The sequence below is a fragment of the Anguilla anguilla genome, chromosome 19, assembly GCF_013347855.1.
Source record: "Anguilla anguilla isolate fAngAng1 chromosome 19, fAngAng1.pri, whole genome shotgun sequence".
NCBI lineage: Eukaryota > Metazoa > Chordata > Actinopteri > Anguilliformes > Anguillidae > Anguilla > Anguilla anguilla.
Window position 1 is genome coordinate 16393856 of NC_049219.1, and position 24475 is coordinate 16418330.

At 42.7% G+C, this 24475-nt stretch overlaps 3 protein-coding genes across 12 annotated transcripts; all 3 read right to left on the reverse strand.

Annotated features, from left to right (window-relative positions):
• Nucleotides 1-635: 635 nt before the first annotated feature.
• yeats4 (YEATS domain containing 4) lies at nucleotides 636-3826 on the reverse strand. The gene is made up of 7 exons (XM_035402535.1): nucleotides 3577-3826; nucleotides 3113-3232; nucleotides 2876-2942; nucleotides 2493-2587; nucleotides 2061-2150; nucleotides 1790-1877; nucleotides 636-1482 (listed from the first exon to the last, which is right to left on the reverse strand). Exons 1-7 carry the CDS (start codon nucleotides 3625-3627, stop codon nucleotides 1313-1315), a joined length of 681 nt encoding a protein of 226 aa, XP_035258426.1. The 5' UTR covers nucleotides 3628-3826; the 3' UTR covers nucleotides 636-1312.
• A 5563-nt stretch (nucleotides 3827-9389) lies between these two features.
• cradd (CASP2 and RIPK1 domain containing adaptor with death domain) lies at nucleotides 9390-11631 on the reverse strand. Of its 2 annotated transcripts, XM_035402168.1 has the most exons (3): nucleotides 10979-11631; nucleotides 10655-10735; nucleotides 9390-10017 (listed from the first exon to the last, which is right to left on the reverse strand). In XM_035402168.1, exons 1-3 carry the CDS (start codon nucleotides 11283-11285, stop codon nucleotides 9656-9658), a joined length of 750 nt encoding a protein of 249 aa, XP_035258059.1. In that variant the 5' UTR covers nucleotides 11286-11631; the 3' UTR covers nucleotides 9390-9655. The 2 variants fall into 2 exon arrangements, with proteins under 2 accessions (XP_035258059.1, XP_035258060.1); XM_035402169.1 differs by lacking the exon at nucleotides 10655-10735 and having other exon boundaries at nucleotides 10979-11620.
• Nucleotides 11632-14740: 3109 nt separating this feature from the next.
• socs2 (suppressor of cytokine signaling 2) lies at nucleotides 14741-22852 on the reverse strand. Of its 9 annotated transcripts, none has more exons than XM_035402175.1 (4): nucleotides 20451-21055; nucleotides 19428-19494; nucleotides 19028-19309; nucleotides 14741-16165 (listed from the first exon to the last, which is right to left on the reverse strand). In XM_035402175.1, exons 3-4 carry the CDS (start codon nucleotides 19152-19154, stop codon nucleotides 15684-15686), a joined length of 609 nt encoding a protein of 202 aa, XP_035258066.1. In that variant the 5' UTR covers nucleotides 19155-19309; nucleotides 19428-19494; nucleotides 20451-21055; the 3' UTR covers nucleotides 14741-15683. The 9 variants fall into 9 exon arrangements, with proteins under 9 accessions (XP_035258066.1, XP_035258064.1, XP_035258067.1 ...); XM_035402173.1 differs by having other exon boundaries at nucleotides 20045-21055; XM_035402176.1 differs by lacking the exons at nucleotides 19428-19494; nucleotides 20451-21055 and adding an exon at nucleotides 22627-22852.
• Nucleotides 22853-24475: the final 1623 nt, after the last annotated feature.

Genomic DNA, 24475 nt, shown 5'->3' on the forward strand with positions numbered 1-24475 from the left:
GATAAACTCTCTCACCAACCCCCAGGCTGGGTCTCCTGCCATAGCACAGTGACTGGGAAAAGTTCTCAATTCAAATGAAAATGTATTTATATAGCACATTTCACGAACAATTGTCACAGTACACTTCACAGAAAACCCTGGCCTAAACCCCCAAAGGAGCAAGCCTAAAGCAACAGCGGCAAGGAAAAACTCCCTGTGGCAAAAGGGAAGAAACTTCGGAAGGAACCAGGCTCAAAGGAGAGCACCCAACCTCTTCTGGTCAGCTCAGGGTGTAGCTTGGTGACCAACATGGTCAGTCAATGTTCACATTGATCAGATTAGGGGCAGCTAAATAGGAATCCTGAGGTAGCGGCTCAAATAATGGGTGGGTCTGGGTGGCAGTATTGGGTGGGGATGGAAGGGGGCAGGGTGGTGGTGGTGACAAATAGATGGGCCGGACCACAGTGGTGGGGGAGTCCAGATGACAACATTGTGAGAAACCCTGAACAATTATATTTATAACCAGACAATACCAGACACTGGATTATCTTTCTGAAGAATCTCTTTACCATTGAAGAAGTTGAGTCTCTTTCTCCTTGAGTGTGTGTGCCCAAGTTCAATTGCCTTTTCAGTGTGTGTGTGTTTGTGTGTTTGTGTTTTTATTCTGAGAGGCCCATACTATCATACCATACTATCAACAGACAATATTATCTGCTGGGTCATATTTGACCCATAACACCAATTCTTTTTTTAGAGACATTCAGAATTAAATAAAATGATAACCATTGGTTTTGCTGTTTATATAGCTGTTTTTGAGGATATCATGAAGCCTTGTTCCAATAAAATAAACCAGACGGCAATTATGTCATATCTTAACTTGAAAACGGGCCAAATTTGACCCTAACACCATAGGAGGGTTAATAGAGGCGAGCTGTTGGCGTTTGGTTCAAACACACTTTGAACAAACGAGAGCAGACCCCATCCAGGACTGCAGGCCCAGACGGGCTGCTTGTAAAATCAGGGTATTCATAATAATAACCACCATCTACGGCTCAGGTCTGAGTTCTGCATTAGCAGCTGAAAAAGCTAAATGTAAATAAACAAATTCCGATACCACTCTATTCAAAACACAAAAAAAGAAAACATTGTTTTTGCCACCTTTCTGCATTTTCAGAGAGTAAAAGAAGTGTTGGAAAGTGTTTGACACAAATAACGACCCACAATGAATTCATGGACCATTTATAATTCATATTCATTTCCGTGTTCTCAAGTCCCTTCCCAGCATGCTTTGCTTCAGGGCACTGCTCTGCCGCCGAGCTGCCCATCGTCTGCGCTAGTGGTCCTTGAGCTGGTCCTCCTCCTCCAGCTTGCGGATCTCGTTCTTCAGGAAGTTGATGGTCTCCCGGCTGGCCTTGAGCCTCTCCTTCAGCTCGGTGATCTCCTGGCTGCTCTTCCTCTTGGCCAGCTCCAGCTTCTCCCGCGTGCGGAGCTCCAGCTCAGCGACTGCAACGCAGACCAGGGCCACCACTCACACCCTCAAACAGCCTCAAGCCCCCTTCTCACCAATCACAACAATGCTGCATAACCTGGCAGTGTAAATTTAATCAGCTGGAAAGATATATCACACATGGCTCCTTAACTAGTCCACCGACTGATCCACCACAGGTACGCCAGGGAGGGAAATCAAGTCAAACCGATGCAAATTCACAGCACGAAGACTGACCCAGAATCAGCTTCCGCACAGCTGAGATTACACTCCACGCGCTGAGCAGTAGCAGGACACTGATCCAGGACCAGTGCTGACACTTACACTCAGTCTCATGCTTGTAGGCACCCAGGGTCAGCTGTCTGGAGGTGGTCAGCAGCTGCTGCATCATGGCCGTGGGGTCCTGGAAAATCTACACCGCCCGAACAAAACACAGGCTTAGAAACACACAGTGCAGAGGCACCGAAAGCCCACAGAAATCCCCCTACAAACCGCTTGCTCACCCTCGGCCTCCCCTCATTGGCTAAAGGTGAAAACGTGACATGAAACATGTGACATGACCACGGGAGTCACAGAGATAAGACAGGGCGCTCACCATTTCATCATAGAACTCGGACACCACGGTCTTCTTGGGCATGGCGCTGGAGTCGGACTGGAAGAGCTTCAGCAGGTGATAGAGGGTGACCTGAATACAAAAACAGGAAGCCAAGAAGGCTTGTCATGGATTCAACAGTTCAGTTCCATAAGATCAATTATCTGTTTTAATCATGGCTTTTCAGCTCTCCTGACAAGCAAACGCTGTATTAATTGAACGCTATCCCCTGAGCTATCAAGGCATTCAGCTTGAACTGTTGGCTCAATTGTTCATCTTGAACATGTTGCTTGGCAACACACCTTTTTGTTCAAATGATATAAACATCGAGGCATGAAAAGATATATATTGTTAAAATTTATATTCATAATATAATAGAGAAATAATAACAACAGAAAGAAAGCTGACTGGAACATTGAGAGAGAGAATACTTACTGGCCTCTCATTAGGATCAATGAAGAATATCTTGATAATGATCTCAAATTCACCCCAACCCGTCTCAGTGATCTCATAAGGTGGCTTGGTCACAACTGCAGTGGGAGAGACTCATTATGACTACAATTCCACCAATCCGGTGCTGACGAAGCACTGCACACACGGAGAATACACACTTCACGCTAAACAATGATATGCTGTCAACGCTGTACATACACATTTCCACGCAGCACACATTTTCCTTTCAGTCTTCCAAAAGAGACCGATTCAATCACTGTCGGCATATGCCAGCAAATTGCTGCGCGCGTTTTCTGCAGCATTCAGAAGCTAATACTTTTGTGCAGTTGCCCCCTCTGGGACTGAAAAAGACAATCCCGACTCACCTCTGAGTGGGTTTCCATAGCTTTCGTGGAGTTTGAACTGTATCTTCTTTACATAGGCAGACATGTCCTGAAACCAGACCACACACGTGATGCAAGCGAGAATGCCGGTACCATCAAATTCGCATACACAAGCACCAAGTGCTACATGGTTTAGCAAACCAACGATCATAAATACGCTTTAGCACGAGAGAATAGATATTAGTGTTATGACAGGACCTAAGACCTGGAGCTACGTACCTCGTTTCTGTAGGGTTTCACGTATACTGTCCATTGGTGAGTGTGTCCGTCCTCCTCTCGTTTTTTCCCGAAATATCGAGCAACATTTCCAAATACTATTGGTTTCACGATGGTGACCCCCTGCAGATCAAGACACGTACATAAGAATCTTTACACATTTAAAACGGCAAGCATAAAGTTGGACTTTCTGACAAACACTGCTGGTTACATGGAAACAGTGGTCTACATAAGGTTAGGTAGCTAGCTACGTAACCGTATTACTAACAAAAGACGCCTGATATTTGCTCAGCTTGCAACGTTCCGCACCATTTATATCAAGTTGGAATTAGATATTAAAACGAACTAAATATCAAAACAAGCTCAGGAAGAGTTATAACGGACACAACAAGCAAAACTTGAGCTTAATGGGTAGTTAGTCTAGCTATCTACGCTGATGACATTAATCGGTACGTTAGTTCAGTTACCTTTACTCGCCCCCCGGAATCTGGACCAAATTCAGCCATCTTCTTAAACATAGTATTCTGAAAGGAATATAATGAGAAGTCGTATCCCCCTTTTTGGTGGAATTCTATTGTTGTTTTCCACAAAACTGTTTAAATAAAATGGCCATCACAACGTTAATATGTGACTTTAATGGCCACATTCACAATTGAAAACAATACTAAGGCGGACCGGAATTTGCGCCGGTCCCGCTGAGCATGTCCGGTGTGCAACCAGGCACCAGCTCCGTTCCTGTATATAATTTCCGGTCACAACTTCTGGTGAGTTTCTATCAAAATAAAAGCACAGAATTGACGTTAATAGCGTTAATTAGTCCAGAAGAATAACATCACAGTAACCACGTTTTCTGAGGTTTGATAGAGACTTACCTTTATTTAAAAATATTTCAGATACAATTTGTACACAATCGCTAGCTACTAGCTTCTATCTTGCTATTTAGCTGGTTTAAATTACTAGATACTTCCTTGCTATTTGGCTGGTTTAAATTACTAGCTTGCTGTTTGGCTGGTTTAAATTAAGCCTGGAATATTACATGTGTATATATATATTTTAAATTATGCATTAATTTATTTGAAATGACGTTCCCAGCAATTGTTGCAGGGGGTATACATTTACTCTACAGGCCCATACCTTTAACATTATGCAGTCATTTCTGTGAAATGACGTTCCCAGCAATTGTTGCTGGTGTTTTAGTGTAGCATGGCCATCCATTTCTATACACTGTCACTTCAGTACTGGCTCATTTGCATACCAGATTATTGCCAAAACTAAAAATTGTTACCAAATGAAAGGGGGTATACATTTACTCTTGTATGTGCTGTGTATTAAGAGAATGTTTCAATGCTTGGAAATCAAAATCAGCTTCTTTATGTAATCTCTTCAGAATATGCCCTTGCTGAAAGTACGGTATGAAAGATACAGTAGCTCACCATGAACATTACATACAAGCTGCTTCTGCTTACAAATACTGTAGTGCATGCCATATCTCTGCACAGAGAAGGGAATGTAGAATGATCTGGAACGTCATTATTTTTAGTTAAAGGAGGTTCCCCTGGAGGGGAATTTAAGTTCCATAGAAAAAAGACATAAAAGACAGACGTGTACATCAAAGCCAGGCCTGCAGACTTCTGATGAGGTGCCTCTGTGGGAGACCGCTGGGTCATTGATCTACGGCAAGATTCGAACGCCGCCAACTACGCCAAATGCTAATCAAAGCAAAACTGCTCTGCTGGGCGCTGTAAGTGCTAATTAGGGTAAAACTGCAGTGAGGGGGAAGCCACCTGTTTATGCTGACGCTCAACAAGGTCACAATAAACCGACTGTGGCTGAGCAGAACTGGAATTAGCAGGAAACCACACTGAGTGAGAGAGAAAGAGAGAAAGAGAGAGAGAGAGAGAGAGAGAGAGAGAGAGAGAGGTTCCTTTTTTTTGCGCAAATTTTTTCAAGTTTATTTTTGTGTTTAAATGGGGTGTGAGTCTTATTTACCTTATACATTTAGCACAGTAACAATAAAAGTTATCGCCTCATGCAGATAAAGCATATTTTAATTTTGAATTTTAGCGACAGAGAGAGAGAGAAAAAGAGCCTTAGATGACAAACTAACAGAAACTACAGAGCCGACCAGTTTGTGCAAGACACCTACGGCGGAGAGAGAGAAACGGAGGTGGAAAATTTGAACAGGAAAAAGCTTTATCTACCATGCACTGAAACTGTGCCAGCTCACCACCCACTACAGACGGTGAAAGCCTGTAAATAGACACATTGGTTGACATGTGTTTTTCAATGTTATGATGGGTTTGTTGAGTCTGTCTGGCCCGTATCTACCTGGTCTCTACCTAGCACCTCTTACCTGAGGGTAGAACTGTGTCCCTCTGCCTTTTCAGTGTATGGTGCAGTCAGTGGAGCTGTGCTGTCCAGGTACTCTACCTCTCAGCTCTCTTACCTGAGGGCAGTGCTAGTCACCAGTTGCCCTCTGTCAGGCAGATGGTGCCAAGTCAGTTAGGACTGTAGTATCCGCTGCCTCCAGTGTTCAGCTGCCATGGTGTTCAGGATTGTACGAGCTGCAGCGTTCAGGTACTGAAGTGTTCAGGATTGCACAAGCTGCAGTGTTCAGGTGCTGAGGTGATTGGTGTTGCACCAGCTGCAGAGTTCAGTTGCTAAGGTGTTCAGGTACAAAGGTGTTCAGCTGCTAAGGTGTTCATGTACTTAGGTGTTCAGTGATTAGCTGCTGTGGTGTTCAGTGCTGTACTCGCGGCACTTTTGCTCTTGCCATGGTGTTAATCAGAGGGAGGTGCGGTCGGTTGGTGTCTCTGGGTAGGGTGAGGGAGCGGGGCACATGATCCCATCCTATTGGCCTGCGGCCTCCGTTCTGTCATCAGTGTTCCTGGAAAGGCTCTCGTCCAGAGCCCTTCCGAGAAACCGCCACTCTGTAATCCTGGAGACATTCCTCAGGCGTACTGTACCAGGGGACACTTACATGAAAACGTGGGCCTGTCTGTGTGTACGCACGTGCTGACTGGTCTCGTGAGTGTGCTTATGTGTGTGTAGCGTGTAAAGCGTAGCGTGTAGCGTGTGCGCCACGGAGAGGCTCGCACTGTGCTATAGAGGCTCTCTGGGGAAACACAGCTGCCTTTCCTGGAAAAAAAAACACTCTTTGTGGAACCGGATAGAAACAGAGAATTATTTATGTTGATTCTGCTCTTGATTCTGAGTGTGTGTGTGTGTGTGTGTGTGTGTGTGTGTGTGAGTGAGCAAGAGAGACACAGAGTGAGTCTATGAGCGAGTCGTTATGAGTGTGTGTGTTCGAGTAAATGAGTTAATGTGTGTAAATGAGGAAGAGGGTGTGAGGAAAGGCTCAGATAGAGAGGAACTGTAAGTGTTTGTGTATAAACACGGGACGGATAAGCCTCTTCCTCAGAAAGAGCTTCACGATCTTGGAGAGATCAGCGAGGAGTCTTACGCAACGGTTTCTTGCAAGCAGTTCCCCTTTCAACCCCCTCTCTCTGGGTTTCCAGAGAGGGTCCCTCCTGGTTTAAGCCGTCTAAAAATAGCGCAATCTTACGAGCAGCTTATCAGCAGCTCCATGTAACTGCCTGTAACCCACAATCCCTCCTGCGAACGGACCTCAGCATCACCCGACGAGAGGGAGGACGATACGAGCTGAAATACCGATCCGCTAACTTAGGGGTGTTTATCTACCTTTCTGTGTTTCCTCATGCTGACGTTCCCCGTTGCCAGCAGAGAAGGCCTGTATGTCTGTGGCCAACTGTCTCTTCCTCTTTTTACCCTTCAGTTTGCCATGTGGAGTCAGTGAAATTCATTTCTGTACCGTGTCCGTGTATTGAGCAGATACTCTTATTCAGTGACGGACTGGTGCATATAACTGCTAGAGGAACACCAGTGCCAATGCACACACATCACAATATTCCATTTTTGTGACCAGTATCACGATAATAGAATATCACAAAAACAAAGGAAGTAGAAGCTCTCATTTTTCCCCCCACACTGCATCCCCCGATGGTGGCTTGAGCCTGAAGTAGGATCTTCTGAATTTATAAAATCAAAACTCAAAAGTCTCAACCCAACCAAAACCATAAAAAACAAAGACCTTTAAGAAAAAAACTCATTAAAGCTATGTTATCATCACAGTATCTTTTTATTTTTACACTGCATTCCATGAGTAGTAAAAACCCAGAGCCCTTATCTCAAACCCTGGAGTGCAGAGGGGCTGTATTGCCGAGCAGAGGCACAGGGCGGGTGCTGCGGGTTCACATCCCAAGAGGAATGGAAATGCGTCCTGGATAAGGTCCACCGAGAAGGCAGATCCGCTTTCATGGAAAGATCAATAGTGAACTTGCAACTGTACTGTAATACACATAAATGCACACCCCCCAAAACACACACAAACACAAAAACATACACACAGATGTGTACACACACATTCAGTAGAACAGTAGCCACTCTTGGACAGGGCTCCACATGAAAAAGGGATTTCAACATCAATCACCTGGATGAATAAAGATCAAAAGAAAATGATGGTAAACAAGTACAATATGAGTGTGAAAATGAGAGAGTGAAAAGAGTGAGTGAGTCAGTTAAAGACAGTGAGTGGGTGAGTGAGTGAGAGTACAGGAGTAGGGCACAGAGAGCTGGTAAAGATAACAGAGATAAGCGTGCATCGTGGGCCAGGGAAAATGACCCTCGCAAAGCGACAAGCCAGGACTGAACTCCCCGGCCTCCTGGCCCCCCATCCCCACAGGATACAAATCAGATTATTATTACTTGCAGCAACCCCCTCTTTCACTAGCCTCATAATCTAGGGGACCCCAATCTCATACCAGAGGGGCCAAAAGCTTTGTACAAAAGCTTTAGTTCTCAACCAGCACTAAATGTAGAAGAACCGTTTAAGGTGTTTAACACTCCAAGGGGAGTGTTCTAACCCCTACAATGCACTGCTCTCTGACACAGTGCGGAAGGAGCCGGTCAGTCTTTAACTGGGAAAACAGAACTACGGTAAGTATACTGCGTGTTTTCTAGATGAGTGTACCACACACAGTCAGACAAGGACAGGAGTTCTACTCTCTTCTGCTTTTTTTGTTAAATAAGCTCAGGCGAATTGTCAACCTATGTAGTTGTTAACATGATAGAAATACATTAACAAAGCTGTACAGATTAACTTTTTCAGTAGTTAGCAGTTAACAGCTACGTTAGTTAATGGCAATTCATGTGACCTTATTGTGAAGTCTTACCTCCCCTTCAAAAAACAAAGAGCACACTTAAATGTTTAAAGCCTTAATCGATCAAGAGAGTGTTCTCAGCACAGCCGAGAGGCATTACCCCAGGTGCGATTAGGAGCTGTTTCCACCGAGCTCAGCAGTACAGCAGAAGTCACCTTATCTGACCTGGCAGTGCAGGTGCCCAGGGGGGTGGGTCAGCCCTGTTTAGACCACAAACAGTTGGAAAAAGAGCCCAGGTCTCAGGGGGGGAAAGGAAGACTTCAGAACAACAGAGCTGAAACAAAAGGTTGAAGAGGGCCTATAATCTGCGCTGGGGTGCTGGGTGACGGGGGTCGAGTGAATCCATAATAATCCCCTCACGACTTAATCCCACTTTTCCCTCCTCTCTCCCCTCCTCCCTCCCTCCCTCCCCCTCTGGAGATTAAAACAGCCGCGGTCCATCTCTCCCTCCGGACCCTGACCCCGCTGCGGATTTGGGTCAGGGCGGTTACTCAGCAGCGGGACAGCCAGTTTGCTAGCCAGATACGCGCTACCGGGAACCAGACCCGCGATGATTAAGGGTTACACCGCCAACACGCGCCCCCCCCCCCCCCCCCCCGCTACACCCCGAGTCACATTGTTATAATTAACCAGCTGAGCGGATAACATTTCGTGGTAATCTCTCCCATCTCCGATTCGCAGAACCCCCTTGGCTGTAATCGCACAGGCACCACGGAGAGATCAGATAAACAGGAGCGGTGGCTGTGAGTCGAGCGGACGCTTCCAGCGAATCGCCACGCAGACCGGAGACTGAGGGTCAGGCTTTAATAAGTCAGCCATTTGGGAAGTGACCTCCGTTTCACAGCATGGCCAGCAAACAGCGGGAACCGAAAGCAGCACTGGGGAGAACACACACACACACACACACACCATATCCATGCACACATATGTACAGACACTCTATCAGACTCCATATACATACACATGTGCAACTACACACACACACACACACACACACAGAATACCGATTGCTAAAGTTATTAAACATCCCTAATAACAAATAACTTATATAAATGATTTAATCTGTTTTCCTATAAAATAGACAAAAGGCATATATTATTTGTTTTATTTAATTCTAAAATTGTCCAGATGGATACACTGGTTGAGTCTTGGTTTGTTCTCCTTTGTGTAAATCCACCCTGTCTTGACAGGAAATAGTGTTCAATTCGAAACAAGCTTCACATCCGTGTCCCTATCCAGCACTTTGATTGGGCACACAGCAGGGCACAAGGTTCCGTGGGGGCGGAGCTAGGTGGGACGTGGGGTTCTACAGGATTGGAGCAGTCTTGCCTGACCCTTTAGGGCAGTGGGCTAGATCCCCCTCCCCCCCTTCTTGACGGAATACCTGCTCTATCACAGAAGGGTGGATCTGGGCGGCCCGCAGGCTCTGCAGAAGCTGCCGGAACGTGGCGCTTCTCCCTCTGGACTGCCGCCACACCATCAGGCCAGCCAGCACCTGGCTCTGCAGGCTGTGCGGGTGGTCGGCCCGGCAACGAAACAGCTGACACGCCGACACGCCCAGATCCAGCAGCACGGACTCCCACTCCGGCCCCAGCAGGCCCGACAGCCGGTTCAGCTCCTTGTCCGACGGAACCTTCCGGAGAGCCTCCTCTGAAATCCCACATGAGTCTGCGGGGGCAGAGAGGGGGGAGTCAGAGTGGGTCACAAAATTATGTTTGGGTAGTGATAGGACGACAAAAAAACACGGTCAGTTATTTAGCGATTCACAAAGCAAGTGTCACAAATCCATGTTCCTACGGTGCTTAAACCACCATGGATGCACAACGCGCACAGCTGTGGTTTCAGGGGTGCAATAAACGTCCTTAAAATGGAGTGAAAGTGAAAGGAGTGAAGTGAAAGTGACAGGATGAGGCCCGTTTCTCTGCAAACTAGATTCTGTGAGAGGGCGTCCGCACCGAAAAGAACGCCTCCCTGCCGAAGCAAAAACAAAGAGTGAGAGAAAAAGAAAGGAAGGGAGAGAGAGTGATAAATGAAATAAACCAACTCTCCCAGAAGAATAATAAAATGGAGAAGTCAAAAAGAAAGACACATCATCTTGAACTGCACACGGCCCATTACCTATGCCCCAAATAAGAAACAAAAAAAGAGAGAGAAAATGAATCTGACCATGCAGGGCCTGCATGGGGCAGCCTGGTTTTGTTTACCGGGGTGCAGGGAAGCCTGACTGGGCTGGGGGGGAAGGGGGGGGTCTGGCTCAGCCCTCACTGCACTGTCCTAAATTTTGGAGATGTCATGTTTCACAGACCTTGCAGGAAGCCGCTTCCTCTGCCAAAGTTCCTGGAAAGCAGACTGAGCAGCAGGGAGCAGACAGCTGCCAAAAAAAAAACTAAAGCAGAAACCACAGTTACCACAGTAAAGGAACTGTATGAATCCCTTTGGCTATGTGTAGGTAAGAGAGAGAACATTAGTGCAACCAGCTGGACCTCTGAAAAATGAGTAGTTCATTTATCATAGGAAATGTACAGATAATGTTTCATAATCACAGTTGCACACAATGGGCCAAGCTTACAAACCGGCCGCAGCTAAATTAAATCTGTGCGCGCGAGCGTCAGCAAGGTCGTGCAGTCACCTGACGGATCCTGCTCTGCGGATGCTCCGTTCTGTAGATCGCGCTGCAGTCTTTCCGCCACCCACACAAACTCCTCTTCCAAGGACTTCAGAAAGGCTTCGAAAGCATGCGGACCTCGGGTAGGGAGAATATCGAGCAGTTTCAAAGTCCTCTTCTTGTTGGTCGTCTGTGCCTGTATCTCCTCGACATGGCTCTCTGTTAAAATGTTTTCCTGGTATAGGTAATGAACCACTGTGTCGTCAATTAAAACCTGATTCGACAGATCCAGTCTGTGCTTTCGAAGGAATTCTTTATGCCTCGGATCCATACTTACAATCGCAGGAAAACCACTGCATTACTAATCTCTGGCTATCTACAGTTGGCTATCTATAAGTTAGCTAGCTATAATGTTACACGTTTACATTTTTGCAATTGCTGTCCAAACGCAACACGATCAAGCAGATAACATTACCAAGCTAAATCCGAACATTTTAGGTACATTCATAAAAACTGACCAAACTTTTCCCGAGACCAAATATTAGCTACTTAAAAATATTTTCACCTCCGAAGTCGGTCAAAAACATACAAAAATGACCATTACTTCCGCATTGTTACACATTCCGGCCAGAAACAAATCACAAACGGAACGAATTATTGCAACGTGAATTGTGCACTTTGTATGTATCGTTTTATTTTTTAATTAATTTTTTATAGTGATTAATTTATTTTACCTGTTATTATTTTAATTATTATTAATGACTTAAGTTGTGTAAGCAGCTGCTGTTGACAGGGACGAATGTAAGAAATGTTTGTCAGGCCCAGGCAGGATAATTTGGTGGAACAAACATAGAACATATTACACCCCTTTATATGTGAATATATCTCAGTCATCATGAAACACAATTTAAATTTCATCATGTCAATTTCAGGGAAAAATTACCCGCAGGCCACCGTAAAGACTTATTTTTGCTGAAATGTTTGCCACACAAGTTATCCTTTTTGTAGGAAAGCATGCAACTGCTTATAAATCTGAGAAGAGTTGTTGGGCATTCTAGTGTAATTATTAATTCTGTAATAAGCACCGTTCGATTGGCAGTAGGGGATGGAGGAAATGGTCAGCCTGGTGATGCATTGCAGTCACTTATTTTTTAAGCAATCTCCTTGCTGGCTTTCCTTGCATCCTTTCCTAGTATGGAAAGACAAACAGGTTAAAAAAATCAGCCACGTTTGTCGTGGTTTCGGACTGACACGTGAAAGAGCAAGGATGTTCCATTTGCTTTATACTCGTTTCCTCGATTCCTCTGTCGCCACGTCCCTTCCTTTTGTCCTTCGATGGGTGTAGTTAGGAACAAGGAAAGGAGGTAAGGAAGTGAGGAGCTAAAAATAAACGATTGGAATGAGCCCACGTTGATTCCTGATTCCGATGATTACATTTTACATGTTTTTGACCCGTTTCGCCTTCCACACTAGGAAAGAATGCAAGGGAAAGAAACGAGGAGGTGAAACAAATGAGTGACTGGAATGCACTCGTGGTCCGGTGGGTGCATGAGGGTCACAACCTGCGGTCACATGACACCGGCTTACTCCGCTGACCCCCGTCTGCAGTCTGACCCGAGTCAGAAATGGCAGTTGATACAGCCAAATCCCAGGAGGCCGTTTTACATAATTAATGCTGACAGGGAAACGGCAACCGTTCCGACACTTAACACGGATGTCTCCATGGCAACATATGTTGAGCCCCCGAGCGCTCTCTCTCTCCTTGGGGGCTCTGGCCCCCCTGCAGTAAGCCGCCAAATGGCCAGCGCAGCTCAAATGCACGCAAGCCGTTTCACAATGGCTCTTACCCTCTGTGATGTGGTGCACCTACATTACGGGACTACCTACCTGAGCTGCGTGACACTGCTCCACCTTACGTGGACGTGATTGGGCAATGCACCGGTGGTCACTTCCTTCTTCTGAGAAAATAGCGGCGTCGCATGGGTGGGAACTTCAGCCGGAGGTAACGATTCGACCGAATTTACCCGGAGGCCGGTAACACATTAACCCAGGGTCGCAGGCAGGTCGCAGGGCCTCACATAACCGCCATCTCCCCCCAGCAACGCTCATCCCGCGAACGCAACACCGAGCAGTGTTCAGGAGCGCCCCAAACGCAACCGCAACCTTTTAAGAACGTAAACGAAACTGAGCTGAGCGTCTGTCGTTGCAGGGACAGCGTGTGACATCATTGTGTGAGAATCAGACTAACTACGGCCTTTTGTGCTGTGGCCAGCTGCATACTTTTAACTCCTTAAAATAACAAATTTATCGGAGGCAGCATTCCCAGCCCCATGACACATCCACCAAGCATCTACTGAGGCAGGCTGCATAACAAAGCCAATCGTTCAGGGTGAACTTCCTGTTGATCAGACCCTCTGCCCATACAAGCCCGCTGCCAAGCACCAGGTTTGTTTTGATTGGACGTAAATACAGAATAGCAGTGAGCCACCTGAACTTCTGTTCACAGTTCAGAGAGAAACAAAGAGAAACACTTTGGATTCGGTAAGTGAACTTTCTGACACTGCAGGCAATGTCACGCCCAAGAGAGGTGTGTGTGTGAGAATGGTCACCTTATCCTGTATTATGCAATATCCTTTTGTGTAACAGAGCTGGAGGCAACAGCTACAGCCTCGTCATGAAAAACCCAGTGGTATTTGACACTGCTGGTTTGTTTTTTAAAGGTTTGTTCATACATCAGGTGAAATAGAAAAAAGTTCCAACCATTTCACCAAAACCAAAATTGTCCATAACAAGCGGGGTTTGACAGTTCACTGTTCATGGCCTCTATAGATAAGTAATGCCCAAAAATATGCTCGCTGTTTTAATTCTTTAATGAAGTCCGTCTTTATCACAGGCATGCCTTCCTCATTATGACACTGGCTTCTCATTGAATGCTGTCATATCTCCCCTGTTTTTCACAGAAGTGATCTGTGCAAATGTGGTTGACTTTTTAAAAATTCGCATTGGTTTTCCTAGTTCAGCTAGATTCCTTCTCTCGGCATTTCGTTTTGTAGCAGTGCGGTATTGTGGAAATAGGTCCAGTGTACAGAGATGTGTGTTGGCACAGTTGCTACAGACTACAGAAGTGGTAAAAGCACCATTGGCTGGTTACCTTGGTCTTTAGCTTGGGGGAGTTGGGTGGGATCAGCGTTACCAGATTTGAAAATGGTGAAGCCGGCCAAAGCCATTTTTACCCTGCACAATATCATTTTAAAAGTAGCCCAATTTGGTGAGAATCTGCCCAAAGTCAACCTTACCCCTATAACAGAACTTCTGTTTCGAGGTGGATGATTGCCCGGTTAACTCTGCTGGGACTGATACACGGAAACTCAAAGGGCGAATTGCAGTGCACTTAGCTGGAGTTTAAACCTCTGGTTTAAACCTCTGGACCACAGAACTGCATAACAACTGGAACAGCTCTCCAAATCTGTGCAATAAGGATTACCTATTCGAGTTGAAATGCAGTTCTGTGGTCTAGATGTGTAAACCTGAGGTTAAGTGCACTGCATTTGACCCAGACAGACTACGCAAGAACTGAACAGGCCCCTCTGGCAGTGATTGCAGACACTTTGCTGGGTTTTTCATCATCTGCTGCAGCGCCTCCTGTGGTTTATTTGCGTCGCTACGGCTGTGGATGCAGCTTGCTTTCGTGTTTCAACGCCGATTCCCCCAGTCAGCAAACCCCCCCTCTGTTAGTTAGCGACCATAAAATTGTGACGACACAAGAAACAAAAGATCATTCCTGAATCTGAAAAAGGAGGGAGTTCTATTAAATGAGGCAGTATAAAAAATTTACACATTCCCTCCAGCATTAAAGCATACTTGACTTGTTTTTTTAAAGTATAAAAAATGGAAAAAAAAAACATAACCATGGTGATATATTTCACTAAATACATCCAAACACTCAAATGGCGGTCATGGTGTATGAAATTCGCTTTTTTCTGTTAACATAATCATCCAGAGAAGCTCACATTAAACCAAGTTAAACATACATCAGGACATGAACATGCAGCAGGCAGACTTTCAGATCCCTACAAAACAGAATCAAAATACTCATTTATTCATTAAAACAAACACCATGTGGTGCACTGAGCAGAATCAATACTGAATCTTAGCTGTAACTGAAATGCACTGTAATTTTTTTTTGCCAAGAAGCTGATGTCATTGCAACTACTGCATGTTTTATTGTCATTCACCCATGATGCATTACTGAAAAGGATTATGGAAACTTTGTCAAGGCCAATTAATAACATATCTATGTTTGGTACGTCAAACCAAACATTAATCATAGGGTAGGACTTTTTCTGAGAAAATAAATGGCTACGTGCACTGAGAAAGAACAGTGGGGTGGAGAATATTGAACAACCATTTCTCTGAAGCAATTAGTCTTTAGCTTTAAAATAACAATGTAAATACTTTGAACTTGGAAGAAACCTATTAAGAAGAAAAGAGGAAGAGAGAATTTCAAAACAGTTCTTAAATATTGCTTGCAGTTGCATTTCGTAAATGCACTTTGCACCATTATAAAATCAACTGAAAAATATTTTCCCTTGCATGCTCGCAGTACAAAAAGAACATGGAAAGAAAAAAAAAAAGATCAGATAAAAAGTTTTTAAATGTCATGTGCACACTGGTGCACGTCCATGATGCTACAGGGGAGGCGGAGCCAGAGAACTCCACCAATGAAAGGTCACACGTGATAGGTGTAGTCCGTTAGGTACTCCTTAAGCCTATTGGGCAGAGGCAGGTCCTGGACCCGTCTGGTCGCCTTGTTGATGGAAATGCGGCAGAGGTGCTGCAGGGAGGGCGTGACCGCGTACACGGGCGTGGTCAAGAGCAGCTGCACCGCCCCTGTGGGCGGAGCCAGGGGGGGTTCACCGCCACCGCCCCCGCTGCCCCTGGAGGAAGTCCGGGACAGGAGGACGTAGTGCTCCACCAGGTGCACCACGCTGTCGAACTGCTTGAGTTTGGGCTTGACCAGCACCACGGAGTCCAGCTTGAACTTCCCCTCCTTGTATTCGATGCGCAGGTTGGTGGGGCCCGCGGAGGTCATGGCTGAGATGGTGAACAGGTAGTCCCTCTGGGAGCTGTCCCGAATTAGGAATGTCCCCTCCGCAGCGTCCTGCAGGATCTCTTTGGCCTCATTGGCTGTCAGGCTGCCCCAGTACCACCCTATTGGCACACACACACACACACACACACGCACGCACGCAGGCACATGTTAGTTTTTCCACATCATGTCTCAGCTTCATGGATGAGAATCAGTGTCTACTAAATCTACTGCAATCTTAATGTTCAATAAAAAAAACAACATATGAAGAAAATATGAATTTCTGTTTTGAAAACTGGACTGACTTTTTTGTTTTAAGCATTTTTTTTATTTTTCATTTTGCCAAATAAAAACAACCTGTTTCATGCTGCTAAACTGGTTAACTGTCATCAAATCAAAATCTCTGTCAACTTACAATGGGAACAATTTACATTATTGACATGAATATTAATTAAACTCATCAATCTTGAAAACCTGACCCTTGTAATGGAATATTTGCAAATATTTAATATGTTTAACTAAAATTCAATAATGCATTCTTGAGGAAGTACTACACAGATATTAATGGTTTACTAAACATTAATACAGTAATGTGTTCAGTTTAAAAGTGTGTAACAGATGAGTGTAGCCAAGCTTAATTTCAGTAAATATTGTACACACAAAAATCATAAAACAAGCAGAAAATTTCTAAACAAAACCTACGGTGTTCTGCTATTGGTATTTTCAGAAATAGGTGGGTGTATTTAAATGTAACTTTTAAATTCACATTGCAAATTTAGGCATTTTCTTATCTAGACGGACTTACACATCTTACAGATTATTTCAGACAATTAATTAGTACATATTCATACAGTTAATTCTGGTTAAGTACAATGGCAGTCTGGCTGCTGAGAATCAAACCTGCAACCTCTGAGTAACTGGCTGAGTCACCCATCTATTATACTACAATGCTGCCTTAACTGTACCTCCATTCCTCCACAAACGCAAGAACAGAAAACCTTTTTTGGGGACAGAGCAGGCTGAAGACTTGTGTACTCAAGGGTTGAGTGAAGGACACGAGGGATAAAAATCTAAAGTATTATTATATTTATGAATATTACTTTATATAAATACCATCCCATGGCTGCAAAGATCATTCCAGAGCCAGAATAAGAACTTTTTAAAACAGGACTCACTACTTATAGTGTGTGGTTTTACACACTTTACGTACTGAGCCTTGCTTTAAAGCACTTTTAGTGTGGCCGTCTAATTGTATATTTTTACAGTTCACGCTAACACCAAATTCCTCACGCCAAGAAAAGGTTCGGGAAAATAAATCACACTTGCCATAATTACAGAAAGCCAGTTAGAAGATGTGGGGTTCCTTAAAACACTGAGCGAAATGTGCAATAATCTTAAAAATAGAACAGCTCAATCTTCTGAATCAGTGGTCCGTATCACCTTATATTACTTCAGTGACATTTTTACTGAACATATCTTAAATTTAAAGCAAAAGTTAGTGAGATGTGCAATTTGAGAATTCTGAATTTAAAAAAAAAGTTTATTTTTCTCATAAAGGGGAAACATTAGAGACAAGTTAAAGACAACAATGATTTTTTTTTTTTTTAAAGCATCTAATACTGACGCAAGTGTATCGCACGCCTACATTGCATAAACAACTGCTATTCTATCAAACCTAATGCCAAAGGATACTTGAATAACAAGTTAATCTCTACAGCTTTTTTGAAATCCCTCCAAATTAAACAAACAAACCAGGGTCATTCAGTGTCAGCTCAACTAAGGGTCATTGGCTCTCCTTCACAGATTTTGATAGAACTTTTCACCTGACTTTTTCCAACAACTATTTCCCCTTCAATCAGTGACCAAACAAAAGTTCAACCTGAAGTTGTAAAGGGACCTTAACCAGAAGAATGATCAGGACAATCCCGCATTTTCTGTGTAAACCGTATGTAAATGCCTTCCAAAATTTGTCAAAAACATTTGGTTTTGTCTCCCTACAGGGTTTTTGCCCCTTTGAAGGGGGGCGCATTTTTAACACACACACACACACACACACACACTTTTTAGATAAGATGACATAATGAAAGGATGGATTGATGGAAAGATTGAAATAAATCACCCATTACACAGCACTTGTAATAGTTTAAAAACTGTTACCTTTGAAATAACTTTTAATAAGTAATAGAAAACAAAAAAAAAACATTGCGAACATCGTGTTCTTTTCTTCAAATGACTGAACTGAGCCATTCGTTTTTCCATAAAGATTTAAAAAAAGCACAAGGCCCTAGTCATAAAAAATAAGGGGAGTTGTCTTATTTACTCAGTAAACTACAATATCTATATAAAAATCAGTTTTCTGTACCATGTTATATGTGACTGCACTTATCTCTCCCCTCCTCTCTCTGTGTGAGGTTATTAGGGGGGAGGGGGCCGGGGACCCGTTACGAAACCGGAGACAATTAATGGCACCCGACTGTAAATATTCCATTCCTTTCTGAGAACGCACAGCGCCGATATTTACGGGAGAAATATGTGGTACGTAAGCCTCCACGTTTTCTAATATGAAAATATACGGATTAGAAATGAAAGCCTAAAATGTCTAATGTTCCATTACTGAAAGCATTTTGAATATGCATTTGTTCAGTCAATAAATACCAGTGGACTTTTATAATAATAATTATTATAATCACGGATCTATATATACTGCCTTTTCAGACACAAAATTATCATATCTATGATTCCATAGCTATTTTGGCTGAATAGCAGCCTTAAAAATATTCATTTGCTTGTGAATTTGCTTTTGTAGCCTATTCCACCCCACAATAAAAGCGTCCTTTTATTTAAACTGAGAAATTGGGGGGTTTGGGAGAAGGACGAGACGAGAGGAACAAAGAGCGAAACGGCTCTTCCAGGTAGAGTAAATGACCTTGATGTTACAGCAGAATCACAAAGCTCACTAACACAAAGGGTTTAGATGATCATACCTGTCTTTTTAAGATCTCTCATCGCCGCAGCGACTCGATTCTGATCGGAATCTGCCACTCGGGATTCGTTTTCCGATCTCCGGTCATTCTCTATGGTTTCCGTGGAGTCCGTGGAATGGCAGGTCATTGGAGAACTCCGCGATATGCGCGATACTCATCCAACAAATGCAGCTGCAGCCGAACGCTCGTTATCCTTCACAATGGGCAAACATATGTTGGATATTTGGAAATGGTTGTATATTTCCCTTGCAATTTTATTCCGGTTCCCGCCAATTCTCTCACCTGCAAGAAAAGAGCATCTTCATTAGTTTTTTACATTCAGCCAAAACAATGCTAATATAATAAACTTAAAGTCCAATTCCAATCCAAACTAGCCAAGTGGATAACTAACGTAACTAACCTGGCTAGCTCAGGTCTGTGCTGCAGCAGATCGTAGCAAGCTCGTTACCAAAGGTTTTGAAGCACGGCTAAATCAAATGCATTTATCGCATCGCATTAGTAATGTGTAAGCACAGCAGCACGGCAATGCAAACTAACAAATTATACGTCACCACTCTGTCGCTGAATAATTCAATTACTACGTTCAACAAAGGAATATATATATATATGCCTACTGCAGTAAAACAAATATTACTACTGAGCCACTTACAATTTAGAATGGGAGAAGCAGACAATAAACCACATGCAGTCAATTCGCTACAATAGGTTGTGATACTCCATGTCTCGTGTTTCAGCGTTACGCTGTGGCAGTATTCCAATATTCAGTCATGCAAATAAAGAATTCCGAATTGAAGCCATGCAGTTAACATGGCTCGATTATTTCCACCACTAAATAACATTCACAGCGTGTTCTTTCCCAAGAGTAATGCAAAATCTAGTGGCCAACGTTTTAACATGTTGCAACCATACTAAATTCCATCACATATATGCTTTCTAACTTTAAAATTTTAATAAACGACCAGCTAATATCAAATCATGATACACATTGCCCATAGTTTTTAGCTAACGTTGCATTACCTGTAAGGAAAATCTTCAGCATAGCTAATGGTTAGCAAGCCGTTTCTATCCACACGACGAGAACAACCCTCGATTAGGCTACTGTATGTTAATCATCTAGCAAGAACCTAGCTCCTTCGTTTTATAACTAGGTACAACTGTGAAACTAGTTTAGTAAATGTTAGATAGCCGGCTAACATGATTTGGCTATTAATGTCATACCTAGTGTCTAACGCAGAACATTCGTAACAAGAAATGACATGTCCAACTGAATATTACCTGGAAGACGTAGTCTAACGTTAAACTAGGAAAACTCGACACGAGGCGACATTGTTTTTTGATTTCCTGCTGCGAAGAAACAATGTCAGCTTGAAATGGAAGATGCCATTAAACACAGCCACCTTACAAAGGGTCACCCAACACACACCTTTATGAGGCATTGACACCTGCCTGCAGCTAACTTGCGACTTCCCACAAAACCGTCCACCTCAAAAAATGGATGAATCAGAAAAATATAAATCCTTGAAGACGGCTATGTCCCATAAATTGGCAAGCGCGTTCGACGACATGCCGAGTGTAACTCTGAGCACCAAAAGACTCCGACAGATCCTTTGTCTTCACCTCACTGAATTTAGAAAGAGCAATCGCAAGGGCTTAGCCATCATTTTGAATGCTTCAATGAGCGAACTAAAAAAGCCGTTTAAAATAGGCAACAACGTCGACGTTAACTTTGACGACTTCAGCACGGCTCCAGTGTATGTGTGTGTGCGTGTGTTTAATAACTTAATCCCCAAGAAACACTGCTGTACACAAAGCAAAAGGCCGATTTCCAAGAACTTTCCAGGAATTATGTCACATGACACTAAGCGCACACGCGTTTCTTAAGGTGGCTCTATACCACAGCAGCAGCCGCCTGTGTCGGGACAAAAACCTGCACCTAACGCTTTAACTCTAACTTTGAGCACATACTGTATTTCAAATGCGAGATTGCACTAGGCCTATTATCTGAGAGGTTATTAGACATGCTGATAAAATAACATTTTGTTTACAAATGTATCTATATTTAAATGCCAATACAATGCACCTTATGCATGCGTTAGGCTACATGTAGTGAGGTTTAATATTTGCAAGCAGGACTATTTGATTTCTTTCCTTTTTTTTTACATAAACCTAAACCATTTAGATGTCATGCTTGTAAATTTGCAAAACACAGAAAAGAACATGAGAGTAGACTGTGCTGGTTATCCAGTTTGTGGTTTATCGGGTCTAGCTTTGTTGATATAATTTCGCAAATTTTCCTTGGTTGGTGGATCGTTCTCCCTTTTATTTAATAGGCCCACAACAGAAGCATAATAAAGATAAACAAGCAAAACGGGTTAGACTTGGCACTGAAAAAGTAACAAATTCAGTGCTTAAGAAAGTAGCGAGTGAAATTGGTCTGAGCTCATACTAGCCGACTAAGCCACGAGCCAGGCTACTATCTGAACATAATTTGATGGATTAATCCAGCGCAGAGTTCAGTCATTTTGTTAAAAGGGTAAAATATGAGCATATCTCAGATATTATTGCCAATTACACTTTTTCAAGAGTAGGCGTTTATATTTTTTATCTTTTACACTGTGAAACTTACCCCGTTTCCTTCGATGAAACGATGAAACTGTTTAACACTGTGATAAACGTCAAACCTACCTCTTTCATTTCGCGGAAAGCAGTGCTTCCTTAAGTATTTAACTTTAAAATTGGCTACCGGAACAGAACGCAAAATAAAATCGCGGTAAGAAGTAAACGTTTTAGTTTTATATTTTTAAACTATTTTCAAATACAGGTAATGCATCTTATTTCTTCAGGAAAAATGTTTTGCAACAGTTTAAGCTTGTTTCCCTATTTTCATTAAAACATTTTACCACATATATTGGTCACAAACAAATACCATAGGCTATTACACGGCGATACAAAACAAGTCTCAAGGACTTCTGAGAACACTGAAAGATAAATAGGTAAAGATAAAGTCACAGTCACACATGATAATGTTGGCGATATATGTCATATATCCTTGTAGAATAAAAGTAACCTGTAATTATACAACAGCAGACATCAATTTTTTGCTATAGTTTTAATTTGATTTATCAAGCCAATTATATTTGTTGATCCGGCTCCGATTAATACAATTAAAGCGTTACATATGTTATTGAAAAATAAATGTTAAAATAATAATGAAGTTTAGGCAGGTTCAGTCTTTAATTTGAAAGCAAGTAGGCTTCGGACACTTTTGTTTGTACCCTTTCAGTTTAGCTATGAACATATAGCCTGACACTTAGCCTACCTAATTCATACCACGATCTTGAAGTTAAATATAATAAATTGAACGGAAACAGGTGGTGTCACAAAAGACATCGCCTGCGTACCACTTATCATCATCAAATTTAATTGCCTGGGCAGGGCTGATCCAACACGAGATTAAATAACTGTTAGTATACAGTAGTCTAGTCTGTTATGCATCGAATTCTCCGTGATATTACAGTGCATCGTCGAGCAATTTCTTTAAGCATCTTACACTTATAAAACGTCTATATTTCGTCTCAGTGCATTGCGTCCGTGCTTACCTTTGAGATAGAAATATGCTATCGTTATTCATCTGAGGAAAATCGATTCGTTTAAGCCTCCTTGCTCGATAAGCTACACCAAGCTGATTCTGTAGAATTCAGAGATAAACAATCAGACAAATATAGCTCATTTCCTGTATCCAGGGGCGACTTGTAAGGAAAAATTAGTAGTTTACAGTTCAACCGATAATTGAAATAGCCACTTAAACTTTTCTTGATTGAAACTATAGCCTATGCGACAATATTAGACCCATAATTAGATTAAATATCCTTCTGAAAATGTTAAAATATCCATTTATATGATAGAGTATAAATAGCCAAGAGTCCGAGACTATTTTCATATTTATAATAACTTTTTAAGCACGGAACGCTAGATATATGAGAAGAAATTTAAAGGGTTTCAAATTTTTTATGGACTGGCTTTGATTGGCGTCTTTCAGATGTTTTCTTCTATTTTCCTGGAAAGCGTGTTACGAGGAAATTTGAGCTCTTCGTTTTCGTGGAAAGGAGACCATATAGGCAAACGGGGGAAATTTGCTTACGTCTTTTAAAACTTTTAGAACATGTTAAAAAATAACCTTACTATTTAAAACAAACGTTAAAAATTGCACGTTTAATTTTATTTTACTTGTATCCGTAATTTTTATATGCACACACCAAACAAAAAAGGAAAAAAAAGACCTACATTATAACACGCCCGTAACGTCGGTCCCTTACTATCAGTCTCTTTAAATACTCTAAATTAAATAAAGGTGTGTCAATGTAATATTAGCCTACAGCGTTAGATTAATATAATTCATTTCATGTCCAGGGTTTGTAGCTGCCCAAAACAGACGGCCATGTACATCGGCTGACAGAATTGTGCTGCCCCGTGCTCTCCACAATTATCTCAATGACCTAATCATCCTTAAGTGGCGAACATTGTCCAATAGACGTAGTGGCGAGAAGAAATAAAAAAAAAATTTCAAAGGTTTCATTAAGCGTTGACATTTTCATGATGAGTAAAGTAATAACAAAGTCATATTTCACAGGCTGTTAAGTAGCAGACCCTGTGATTTTACACAAATGACATTCATTAAAGTCCCCCTAAACTAATGAACAAGTCAACCAAGAAAGCACACACTGTTTGCCCATGTCTGTAGCACCACGGTACCTGGCAGCCACTGTGTAATTCATGAAAGATGAGAGGTGAGTCATTTTCCAAAACAAAAATGTCATTATAAATGAGCTCTTTTAATCATTAGTCAAGACTTTTAAATATTAATACATTTCACTATCAAAATTCCCAATTAAATATTTTCCTTTTCTCTCTCTCATTCACACGTTACTTCCAGGTGCCCCAAAATGACATGAGAAAATGAACGTCAAGCAGAGTGAATGAAATGAGACTAAGCAAGAGAGAGGACAGAAAGAAATAACACAGTTCTTCTGCAGTGGTCTAAGGGCTGTGGACCTGAAGGCTCCTCACTGCTGCCATCACACGTCACCAGAACCACAGGGCCACAGCCCCGCCCACCGGCCAGGCCATGCACCAATCAGACTCTCAGACTCAGGTCGGGCTCAATTTACACATCCAGATGATTTATTTTATTTTAGGACCCCAAATAGGTGCCGCAGAACAAACCATCGCCATCGGTAGGGCAACGCAAGCTTTCCTCCCCTCACAGCCAATATGAAAACAAATAAAACCCCTTTAACTAAGCATTTATAATATATTCTTAACATGATTAGCATTAATGTCTTTTTGTGGTGCCTATCATGCACTATTCTACACACTCCTTATAACTGACCTAATTGATTTATTGTACATTGCTTTGGATAAAAGCGTCTGCCAAATAAATGTAATGTA